Source organism: Rhipicephalus sanguineus, chromosome 4 (genome assembly GCF_013339695.2).
Source record: "Rhipicephalus sanguineus isolate Rsan-2018 chromosome 4, BIME_Rsan_1.4, whole genome shotgun sequence".
In the NCBI taxonomy this organism is placed as follows: domain Eukaryota; kingdom Metazoa; phylum Arthropoda; class Arachnida; order Ixodida; family Ixodidae; genus Rhipicephalus; species Rhipicephalus sanguineus.
The window spans coordinates 12,398,098-12,411,143 of record NC_051179.1 but is presented as its reverse complement, the minus strand read 5'-3'; the positions used below and the strand labels follow the sequence as shown (position 1 = coordinate 12,411,143).

Below are 13,046 nucleotides of genomic sequence, written 5' to 3'. Positions count from 1 at the left end.
GAGACACATACCTTCATGGCTTGGACCGCTCTTCAGATGCAATGCACTGTTTGATAGCATCTACCAAAACAATGCCACCTCACTGATATACAGTACGTAGCACATGAGATCTCCTTGGGGATGTTACAGCTGTTAATACATTGAATAATTATATATATCTAATTTTGACTTATTTGGCTCATGTATTCAAGAAGCTCGTGTCTCCTGCCCAGTACAATTTATATGCCACACTCAAAAAATGTTTCAGGGCCCCTTTAATTAAGCCAAAGGGTAAAGCCTTTAACGTAGTGCTTAGCTTTTAGTGCTGATGCATCATGACAGCAGTGTTTGTAATGCACAACAGGTGAACACATTTACATACCTTGAAGCGCCTCATCGACTGGTAGAGACGACCAAGGTTTCCGTAGTGCTTGGCTGTCTGTACGTTCATCTCACCAAACGCCTGGCACGAGAGACGCAGCGCCGACACATGCAGATCCAATGCTTCCTGTAGAAGCCGCATCTCTTGCTCCTTGTCGGTGTTGTCTATGGCTATTTCCTCCAGGATCAGTGCTGCATGCAGAATTTTATTTTCAAAAGCACTAGCCACTCTATGCTTTTAACTGCATAGTGCAGTATAAAACTACACTGCCTTGGAATTAATAATACGCTGCATTTAAAAAATTAATGTGCATTAGTTGGATGTAGTCTGTAAAGCAAAAGCGTGCATTAAATTTAAGCCGTACAGGTACTGTTCATATTTTAAAGCATAATTTGACACTTTCGAGGAAGTTTGGCCCCACCGCACACATTTTATAACTTACTAAATTATGAGTAGTGAGCGCACAAGATAATATGCGTTCACCTTTCACTCTTTTTGAAGAAGCCAGAAGAAGGTGGTCTTCGGGAAGCAGACGAGTCATGATCTGCATGGCTTTTTCAGCATGGTCTCTACAGGAGGCAGACAATACGACAGTGAGCCGAGCCGCAAAAGCAACGCAGCAGCAAGGCTTGCAAGAAGAGCCGCAACTAATTACCTTGCATTCTGAAACCTTCCAGATCGGTATTCGAGAACGTAGGATGAGTAAGCAAGGTCTTCGTGCGCAAGAGCGACGTGGAGGTTGTTGCCACCATGGACACTTTGTCGTATATCTAAGACTTTCTGCAATTCGGAGAAAAAATCATCAAAAATTAGGTGCCAACTCCCCATATACCACACATTCCAAATATGTACAATGAAGGTACTTTTACAGGCTCCCCAAGTGCCCTCTCACCATATTCCATTTAACACTGAAACACTGTGAATTCTCGCACCTTCCAAAGTGTTTGGGTCGATGCAACTGTTTCTTCTAACATAAAGCATGCATCTGTGGCCACGCATTCCTAACCACCTCCCATTCAAAATGTATGCACAGAGAGCAGCTCCAAACACAGAAGTAAGCTAGTTTTCTCCAAGATTGCAAAGTATGGGAATACTAGCCACAAATGCAAGCAGTACTTGATCTCATGACAGTTGTTCATAAGTAGATCTCTTATGGCAATTGTAATGGCGTTGACATAATAAAGTGCCCGGAAGCAGTGAAAGGTGCTCGCACGTGTACTTCACTTACCCTGTACACTCGTACAGACTGACTGACAGAGTCTGTGTTTAGCAGGTAGAAGCCATAGTCAAGAAGGGTGTCTGCTGTTTTTGGGTGTTCCCGACCAAAATGCTCCCTATGGGAAAGAAAAGAAATAAATGCAGTTGTTTCATGCATATTTTGCAATGAGCACTTAGGCATAATGTATTGCAGCATAGATTAACAATAGCATTGTAAGTTGGTCTAGTTGGTAAGGTAACATGTTTAGTGCAGCGCAAAACGACAAAGACAGAGGAAACAGAAAGCACAAGGATGAGCACAGACTCACAAATGAATATCTTATTAGAAAAATTACATGAAGATAAGAAGCAAGACATCAAAACTGCACAAAAGTGATAGCAGAAGGTTAATGAGTAACACCGCATATCACAACAACGCTTGCTGGGTGCATGCACCTCCCATTCTGCTAAAGTGGAAAACCTCAATCACCTCTGTATGTGTCTGGCATCTATGCACGTACTGCCTTACGGATGCGCGGTGGGCACTTTGCTAATTCGCAGAATGATAAATTATGTGTTAGTGGGCACTTCACAACTTTACTTGCAGTGCACATTCTAGGATAGTTAAGTTTACTTGCAGTAGGCATTCTGTACGTGTAACGGCCAATATTACACATACAGACGTTTAGTGAAAAAGCCACAGAAAGTATGGCTGTTTTGCACAAAGAAATAACGAGGGAAGTGGTCAAGGGGAACGCAAACTTTCGACTGGTCATTCAACATTTTGTATACTTACATATATAGGCATAGACATGCACAGCAAGCTAAGCAAACTTCGAGCGCATACCACCCTAATCACAACCGGTGGTCTAAGAACTTTCTTTCTGCCCGCGAGAGCGACAATGAAGTGTCACTGATACAAAACGAACCTTGTGCTTTTATATGGAATGCGTCCAATGATTCTCGAGCCGTGGTGTCCATGCTTTTACCAGGAACCCGAATCTTGTTCAGGCACGGCTCACACTTATGTGAACTGCAGTGGGTTGGTAAATGTGCCCAATCTTTACCTTTTAGAGAAAGCTCGTATTCCTGATATGCACTCAAAGTTTGATTAGCTTGCTGCGCATGTCTGTACCTATATATTTCAACGTACAAAATGTTGAATGCACAATTGGAAGCTCCCCTTGACCCCTTCCTTCGTTATTTCTTTGTGCAAAACAGCTGTACTCTTTGTGGCTTTTTCACGGAACATGGACCGACTAGCCCAACAATGTGTACTTCTAGACTACAGATGTTTTTTTTCTTTGTGGCACAGTTGAGGCGCCCACCGAGAAGCGAATCCTGGCTAGTGAATGAGAAGGCGATAAGGGGCCCAATTATGCTATTGTGTTCTACTCTTGAAGGCGAAGCTCAAGCCTCCTCTAAGTATTTTTGTGCACTCATAATCTGTGCCCTCCAATCGATGATTCATACTACCACCCTGTGCCTGCTGTGCTGATGTTGACACCTTGCAAAGCTGTTTAAAAAATGTGGTTACTACAAAATGCATATTACAATTACAGTAAAATTGCACTTGCCAGGCCATGTGAAGTGCCTGCTTTATCAACAGCTCTGCCTGTTTGAATTCCCTTTTTACAACACATGCCTGAAAAGGAAAAAGCAGAGACCATAAAAGGGAAGAAATTAGACACATACATTGTAAGGCATGATTAAATAGCAGATGAAGCCTTACATACCTTTGAAGCTTGCCGTAGGACATCAATAATTGACTGAAAGGCAGGAACATTTGTTCACAACTTATTGTCATAGTGACGGACTAACACCTATACGTGCAAATGTCTTGACACAACAGGTGCTTAGTTACACAGAAATGGGGGCACCCATACTACACCACTAAAGAGCACTTATCGCAACGACGCTGCTTTGCAAGCAGGCTTATTGCACACACAGATTGCTGCCCAAGATCAGCCTGATCAAAAGGTTGGTTGGTTGTGCAGGGTTTTCTGGCGCAAAAGCAACCATGGCTATATTGTGCCAAATGCAAGGTGTCTTTAAATGTACATGGAAAGTTATAAGAACAGGTTCTAAAAGCTCTTGCTAGAGAGTCTTAGAGTAGTTGTAGTACGTTTACAGCTTTCAGGAATCTGATGAGATTTTTAGGTTCTATTTTAGGGTTTTCTCCTATAAAAAAAAGCAGAATGAAATGGTGTTGTTTGATGGTATAGAGGCTGGAAAAAGTTTCCGTTCCTGCTCTAATTCTTTACAAGAGATCAAAATATGATTTACTGTCATGATTTCTCCGCAGCTCTGACAAGTCGGTTGTTGCTCCTTACGTAGTAGATAACTGTAGGTCAGGTGTGTATGTCTGATTCGTAGTCTTCACAGAACTACTTCTATGAAATGTTCCTGCTGTCTACAAGACTTCCATTCTCCAATCATTGGTTTGAAAAAATCAAAAGGTTTTAACATCGTAAACCGACTGCTACTCTATGATCTTGAAGCGATCAGTTTCAGTGAATTCAGTAAAGTGTACCAGAAATCAAGAGGCACTCTTGAACTTATTATTGTTGTTCTAACATGGAAAAGCCAAAATGGAGCTTAGTGCTTACCTTAGGGTGTGCATTAGAATTCAGGTGCACTAGTGCCTGCATTGCCCATTCGTATGCCTGCAAACAAAAAACACAGAAAAACATTGAAGAAAACACAGACATCCTCAGTCTTTCTTTAGGCTTTCACTTTAGGAACAGCAAGGTAAACACACTGTTCCGCTTATGTGTTACAACAAACAAATTACAACAATAACAAAACACCATCGTGCCTCTTTGTACTGGCTACGGCTGGAGTAGAGTGATGAGAACTCGGAGTAGAGGCCCGCCAGGTTGAGTGAATGGTTCACATTAGTCAGCTTGACAATGTACTGCTTTGTCTCCTCCAAAGTATCCATGGCCTCTGTGAACTTGCAGTACGACTGCTGCACATGCAGTAGCCTGCGAGCATAGACAAAAGAACAGTTGGCAAAAAAAGGTGCAACTGCTCGACTAATTACTGCAAGCATGATCTATTAGCCACTGCTCTGTGCATAATCCCTGCCATACACAATAATAAAAATACCAGCTTTCACTATCGAACATACAGGGTCCATTATAAAAGTCATGCACATATTTGGGAAAAATAGATTTATTTATCAGACCTGCACAAATGGTTAAAACTCTTCAAAATACTCTCCCCCTGCATCATTACACTTGCGGAGATGTGTCTGCCACGCCTGGAAGGCACCCGAAAGTCCTCGACAGGAATGTCTCTCAGGAGCGTTGTCACATGCTTTCGGATGTTTTCCTTTCAGCTCTTTCTTCAGCCGTGGAAACAAAAAGAAGGTGCACGGAGTCAAGTTGGGACTGTAAGGGGGATGGGGGATCACCGGGGTGTTGCTCTGGGCCAGGAAGTTGGTAACGATGAAGGACGTGTGGCAGGGGCATTGTCATGGTGGAACTTGACCGAGTCTTTCATGTCAGCCCTCAGGCGCGCGACTCGGCGTTTCAATCTTTTGAGCACCTCTAGGTAAAAGGCTGAGTTGACAGTTTCTCCCTGCGGTACACACTCAAAATGGACGATTCCTTGGGCGTCAAAGAAGACAATGAGCACCGCTTTGATGCGAGACTTGCTCATTTGCGCTTTCTTGAGGTGGGGGGATGATTTTGTGTGCCACTCGTTGCTCTGCTTTTTTGATTCTGGTTCATACTCAAACATCCAGGATTCACCTGCGGTTACGACAGAGTTAAGAAAGCCCGGTTCATTTTGAATAAAATCCAGCAATTCTTGACAGCGCAAAACTAAGTTCTTTCTGATCTTCCGTCAACACTTTCGGCACAAGCTTCACACAGACCTTGCACATTTGCAGATCCTCGGTCACTATCCCATCATGTTTCACGCGGAGGCACTTCTTTCCGCTAACACTGCACGGAGTAAATTGGCGACCAGCTGCGTTGGAAGGGGAGACCCCACCAGGGCCGTACCCAGGAATTTTTTTCAGGGTGTGTTTGAGTGTAGAATGGCCACCTTTGGCAACTGGTGGTCGCTGTGAAGGCATGCTGGTATTTTAGTATCACCCGAAAAGTTAAAGCCCGAAAAAATTTCGGGGGGTGTCAGAACCCCCTAACCCCCCCCCCCCCCCTTAGTTACGGCCCTGGACCCCACACCACATTGCCCGACTGGTTTTATGGCACTGCCATGGATAGTCGCGTCACAATAAAATCATGCGCATTATTTTCATAATGGACCCTGTAGGCATATTCAACCCTTCCATAGAAGAGTAATCTTTTTTTATTGCAAGTAAAAATCATACTTATAGACATTGAGATTTGACGTCCCAAAGCAGCACAGTGGGCTATGAGGTATGACATAGTGGATTCCTTTTGACCACCTTGGGATTCACTTTAACCACATGCACACGAAACGCTTTACGACATGACGACCCTTACATCTTACTCTGCAACTTCAATGAAGCATTCCCAGTTCTGAAATGGCTCAATATTGGCATCAGTGTATGCTGGAATTGCAATGATAAACTAATTATTCATACTTTTCTTTTTAAATACTACAGATGTATTGCAGTCACCAAGGGAAAAGCAGTACTACTAAGCAGAAGATGGCAATCGTGACAGGAATTAACGAATACAGCACTTTAGAAGTACGATATCAGCTTCAGCTGACATATATCCACTTGGTGACAAAGTATGAAGTGCAATCAAGCAATAATACAGTTGAGCATTATTGTAATGAAGTCACAAAGAGTTCTGCTACATCAGATGGTCATTATAAGTGTTTATCTGTTGCAGTGTAATAATGGCTAGCCATTTTCATTGAGTTTGTTATATCCAAAAATTTCTTATATTCATTTTTGTTATATGAAGGTTTTAAATCAATGTAAATCTTTGATTATGAATGAAAAAGCAAGGCTTTTTCACATTTTACTGAGTCTTAGGCACGTCTGGGTGGTGATTTGAGGGCACGCTAGCAACGTTCAAAAGCTCATCTAGAAAGTATCTTTGCAGCTGCATTACAAGAATAAATGAGCATGGTTGGGACAATCTGCATTCAGTGTTATTAGTGGAGCCTACTTGCCGTGGCACTTTGCTGCATTTTTACATGACTTTTGCTGTGACGCCACAGTGCTATGAAAAAAAAAAAAAAACCTGAATATGCCATTGCTGTCTTCAACAGCAAAAAAGTCTAGAAGAACAGAAAGAGCACGGCACTTTTTTTTTTCATGCAAAGCTTAAATGTATTGCCAAAAGTGATGAACAGGAAACAGAGTGGCTGAACAAGATGTGGCAAGACCCACCTTAGGCAACATTCCAGGGCAGACACCCAGTGCTTGTAGTCGTCTATTTTACGACACAGTGAAAGACAGCTAAGCAGGACTTTCTCACTTTCACGGAACCAGCCAGCATCACTGAGGAAATTGCCTGCACACAAAAAGCCAAAGCATTCTCAGAGTGGGCAGCCATTTTACTGACAAAGTATAGCACACAATGCAGGAACACCACTTATCTTTACGCCCTCCCCCAATATCTGCCCCCAAAAGAAAAACTGTGAGTATCACGCTGTGCACTGTTCATGTAGTGCATTGAACTCAATACATATATCTCGGACATGTGCAGAAAGGTTCAGTGCTAATGTCTAGCTTTCCATGCACTCCTACAAGTGATGGGACTATTATCGATTGGTTACTGATTGCATATTGCTCACAGTGCTGCACAGTTGACTCCCCGGCACTGAAGTCACATGATCAAACATTTCAACCTTACAGGAATTACTGATAGAATCAACAAAGAAGGACACTGCTAACAGAAATCTTCAAAGCACCTTTTAAAAAGAAATGACACATGAGCCATTTAGATAAGCTCCCAATAATCTTCTGCTCATCTGTTATTATGTATGTTTGAACATCTATGTATCAAAAAGGAATATGGGAAATATGCCACAGCCAACACACAGCTCTGCTCGCCACTTCACCCTTCCTTGAATAAACATTAGGACAATGACATACCTTATCAATTGCCATCACGTCCACATCTAATTAAAAAAAAACTGTTTTGAGGCAATGCCTGCAGAAGTTGAATTACAGTCCGATAAGCTCAAGGCTAACGAACATTTATAGCTTGCAGACTTGAATTGAAGATTTACTTCATCCAACCTCTCTGCTCTGGAAATTATTATTAGGCAGTAATAATAACACTCAAGCCAGGCCCAAAGTACTGTCTTTTACTAACAGTGTAAATGACCCCAGTATAAGCAAATAGCAAAGTTTATTAACAATGGAAGTACAATACACCAGCATACTAAAATGGTGGGAGTAACAGAAGCAAATCCTTCTGGTGGCAGCTTCCATATCCAAACTTCATATATGGCAGATATAGACAAGTCCGTCCATATAGGATGCAACATGTGACAATACACACAATTACAGTGACAGAAAGTTAACATTAGTGTCTTAAAACATATTTAGGAAAAGAACGAAACATACACTGAAAACCACTTTTTAAAAGATATATGACAAATACCCACAGATACTGTACGCTTCCTTCAATATGTTTCTGGAGAAAACAGCCCGATATTCCAATTATGAATTAAGTCTTGCTCCCAAACCTGGCATAAGAACAGCAGTTCATCATTCTCAGCCAGCCTCTCGGAACAGTTCAGGTGTTAATCTGAGTATTAATTAATGTGGAAAGCATAAGTCAGCAAAATAAACAGAACTCAATCAGATTCACCCATGAAGTATACCATATGCTTACTACTCACTTGGATTCAAAGCCACAAAAATTCTAATCAGCATGGATCAATCAGACTCGCCAAAATTATAAGCAGAAGGTGAGTCAACTCATGAATGAGTTTGTGGACACAGGGTTAGATTACAGTCAAGTAAGCCGTACCGCAAGACAAAATCCTATGATTGGTTTTTCTACTTTCTGAGAGGTGCAGCCGTGATTCCTACATCGTCAGTTTATTTAACTCATAAGCCTTGTAGAAGAGGAATGACACTCACCAATAGATACACCTACAGATATGAGGTACTCATACGAGTAGTGGTGTGGCGAAGCATTTGGCGACGCGGCTGTGCACCGTCGGTGATATGACTCGGCTAACAAATGCGCTGTCTGTGTTCCATGGTCCATGACTGCTTGGAAGCAGTGGTGCAGAAGGTGCCTAAAAGTTAATGAACACTGATGAAACCATGTCCCACTTCATTTATAAAAAGGAGGCAGTAACAAGGACAGAGCATCTTGTATTGAGCATTCGCATGACTTTCAATTTGAGGATAAAAGAAATGCATGCTGTGTTTGGAGCACATTGGACAAGAAATTGTGTTTTCCTGAAAGTCACTATTTCATCAAAGTAACAATGATTGCTCAAGTTCACCCACTGCGGTAGCATACTGGGTAAGGAGTCATCCTGTTAAAACTCGAAAACAGAAGTTCAATTCTTGGCCACGCGGCCGCGTTTCGATGGAGGCAAGATGGAAGAACAATTAACAATTGTCGAGGTTTGTACATCCCAAAACCACAATATGATTATGGGAGACACCGTAGTGGAAGGCTCGGGAAATTTGGACCACCAGGGCTTCTTTGACATGCACCTAAATCTAAGCACACAGGCCTCTACATAAATGGAAGAACACTCATGCACTTCGATTTAGGTGCACGTTAAAGAAACCCAGGAGGTCAAAATTAATCCGGAATCCTCCACTATGGCGTACCTCATTATCGATCAGGGTTTTGGCACATAAAACCCAAGCAATTATTATTGATCAAATTTGTAACATTGCTGACTGGCTTTAGGACACAAAGTTCTGTCGTTTGCAAAGTTCAAAGTAGAACAAACTTAGCAAAACCAGTGCTTTCGACCTTCAGCAAGCTTCATTTCTCGTAGAACAGTTCCTTACATATGCATGACTGAAATTTGTTGACAAAAATCTCCGTATCTATTCCAAGCATGTAACACGTTTGCATGTGAATTAGTTGAGAAATTGTCTGAGGCATCACTACATCTGAGAGAAATGGCCTGGTTCTTTACAGGTGGTGAGCAGCTAAAGAGATCATGGCTATGATAAGTACACTCACATCAACAGCACTTTGTTAGAATGACAAACGCGGTTTTGTGGCCTTGATGTAAGTGGCCCTACAAACAGGAATGTTACAAGAAATGAACAAGATTCTTTGATGTATTCCAATTTCTGTTCTAGCCTAAGAGACAAACAGCACGTCTGAGAACGTGAAGATCACTTTCCCTGCAACAAGAAAATAACAATCTCAAAAGGTAATGATTAGAGCTGTGCGAATAGCAAAATATTGGGTGTGAAGCGAATTCGAATATTGAAGTGTGAGTGCGAATCGAATCGAATATTTTTCGAATACTTCTAAGCAAAATTGCAGAAAAAAAAGTTAGAGAGGATTCCTAAGCATATTGTTATGAGATAGCAACATGAAAGTGTTTCTTTTCACTAGGTTAATGAAGCGCTGGAAGGTGGTGTTTCATAGTTGTCTTATCAAGAATGAGGCAATGTAGAGGCCGAATTGTATTTATGTACATGATTTGATGCAACCAAAGTGTTGCCGACAACACTTTACACGTGATAGGCAAAGATGCCATTTCCTCAGCCTCTCCTCTTCTTTCAACTTCTGTGGAAGCCCAACAGATGTGGCGGACAAAGGTGTGCTCCCTTCAAGTCCGGAGTTCCAAATCTGCCTCGTAGCATTGATATATAAGAACAAAAGAGCATTAATTGAGCCCCCAACTCTGCCACATCTTTCATCTCCACGTTGGAACCAGCGTTTTCTTGAGTTAACACATTTACGACCGTAGCGGAGCTTGAAAGGCAGCTTTGCCGCAATACAGGGTTGTGATGAGGTGAAGCATATTGAAAATCTAGGGACCACTTCCAATCGGACGTTGACTGTCTCTTGGCAAAGCTCGATCGTAGCAGAGCTTGAAAGGCAGCTTTGCCGCAACACCTGGGTGTGATGAGGTGAAGCATATTGAAAATCTAGATCCAATCGGACGTTGACTGTGTCTTGGCAAAGTTCGACCGTAACGGAGCTTGAAAGGCGGCTTTGCCGCAATACGAGTGTAATGAGGTGAAGCATATTAAAAATCTGAAGGGGTCACTTTCAATCGGACGTCGACTGTATTTGTTTTTGGGAAGTTCGAATAGTAAAATTCCAGTGCGAATCGAATCGAATAGCAAACACTATTCGAAAAATATTCGAAATTTCGAATATTCGCACACCCCTAGTAATGATGCATCACTAAAGAGCAAAGACACAGTACTAGCTATGTTATTCAGATCAAGATCAGCTCTGACCTGGGCTTTTCTTTTTTCTTTGTTTTTTTTACAAAGCTGGAGCAAAATGCAGGTAGTTAAATGGAAAAATACTACTTAAGAGAACTTTTTGTTGGGCGAGTTGGTGTACGTTCATAATGCTTTTAAGGCTGAGAAGGATACATATGTATGTGTATTTCTGCAAATAAATCAGTTGTTAGTGGCGCTATGTCCCGTGTCTTTTCTTATGATTCTGTTCTCTCGCGCCTTAGAAGCATTATGAAAAATACTACATTTGGAGCCACAAAATACTTAGTGAAAGATACTAATTTAGTTACTTTGTTTGCCAAAATGTTCCCTGACTCTGTTCTAAAGGAACACTGTGAAGAAGAACTCTACTTATATGGTTTAAAGAATAATCTGGGACCGCAGACAAACAAAAATATTAATTAAATTTGTTCATTAAGTACTTTTGCAAAAGTGGTCAATGTTTGGGTGACTACTATACAAGTATTCAGTCAGTGACTACTTATATTTGTGTAGCTCAGTTTTGCCATTAACGACACACACTATACATAGGAAAAAAAAAAAAAGAAATCTTGCAGTCATTGCAATGGTAATAATCAAGTTTAAAAACCGGGCACACTACAAAAATTTGTAAAAGGTAGCAGCCACTGAAATGATCCCCCAAACCCAGCAGGGCAAATATCACCAATACAGGGCTTGAAAGATATATGACTAAATGATCAGATTTATAACGGTGTCGCACGGTCACTTTTGATCGCGATCGGGCCTGGTCCGAATCCAATTTCACGATCATGAATTGGCTCCTTTACATAGGCAACATAAGGGAGCCAATCATTGTTGAGAAATTTGGTATCGATGTGACACTGGTACTAGATATGTAAGCGAATTACAAGCACTAATCTTAACAAAGAAGCCAGTACACAGTAATGAATCCCAGGTAAAGGGAATGCATATGCAAGCCAAAAGGCTGCAGCACTGAGCGCAATGGTTAGACAAAGGCATCAAACGATAATCAATCATACTATCTTCAGGGGAATTCACAGAACAGGTTGCCCGGAAAATGCTGATTAAATGAGTCCCAAGCAAAGAAGGGGAAAAAAATCGACCCCTGCCTTAGAAACAAATGAACGTAATAAAGGTTGAAACGTCGGGAAAAAAATATAAATGACGACAGGAGTATTGAACAAAGTTTAGCGACGGTGAGAAGTGCTACAAGGCAGTGGAGCACCGCCTTGCGTCACCTTTGTTTATCCCGTTCTCTAGCACGGTTTCAAATATGCCGGACAAGATCAGCAATACAGCAAATACGAACCTCTTGTCTTTCACTTTTGTAATCTTCGCGAAGATGTCCAAATCGTAAAATTCGAAGCCTAGAAAACATAGCTTGTTCTGCTTGTAGAGCTGCAAAACAAACAACCAAAACACATCTACGTTAACCATGGTGTACCAATAAGGGCGTCTCTACGGTGCCCACAGAAACGTTTCACCAGTGTACCCCAATTTTCGTGTGAAACATGCAAACTCTTGATCGTCGGCATAACCACAGCACCTATGCACAACATCAGTTGATGATCGGCAACACTGCGATACCGCGATGCCCCGCCGACTAAGTAAGAACATATACGAGCACTTAACACATCGACTCCCCACAAAACTCACTTTCAAGTGGGAATCATATCCGAATAGAACGACAGAAGTAAACCTCGATGTGCAGTATTCCATCCATATTTTAGCAGACGGGTCACACACAGTACAACGAAAGAAGTTTAGCGTGCAGTTTCGTGCCTTGCGATGTTCACACTTCGCCTATCCCACGGTGGCCGAGCCTCACCTGATACAATATGTCGAAGGCGATGCTCTCCGGAAGATACCTCAAGTCCTTCTGAAATATCGGGTAGTTGTTGACCAGCGTAGTAACAGCCGAGTTGTATAGAGAATCTGGGATCCACTCTAAGCGGGAAGCCATGTTACTCCGAAATTGACATGAGAACGAATCGCAACAGCTCGCGACACAGCCTGGCGGTGTCTGACGAGAGATCTGCCCAAGAAACAAGTTACTTGTTATCAGCGAACATCCAGATAAAAAATAAACTGTGGTTATATTTTACCGTACTGTATGTAATTCGGCAAACGAAGCAA

General features: G+C 41.9%; 1 protein-coding gene across 1 annotated transcript; it reads right to left on the bottom strand.

The window, feature by feature from the left end:
• Positions 1–361: 361 nt before the first annotated feature.
• Positions 362–12,926, bottom strand: LOC119389402 (amyloid protein-binding protein 2; the record flags this gene model as incomplete). Its single annotated transcript, XM_049414421.1, is given in 12 exon segments — positions 362–552; positions 845–930; positions 1,017–1,141; positions 1,590–1,691; positions 3,132–3,203; positions 3,295–3,327; positions 4,168–4,224; positions 4,377–4,545; positions 6,900–7,023; positions 8,607–8,767; positions 12,220–12,308; positions 12,739–12,926. Coding segments are annotated over 12 exon segments (1,344 nt in total), but the record flags the coding sequence as incomplete, so codon positions are not given.
• Positions 12,927–13,046: the final 120 nt, after the last annotated feature.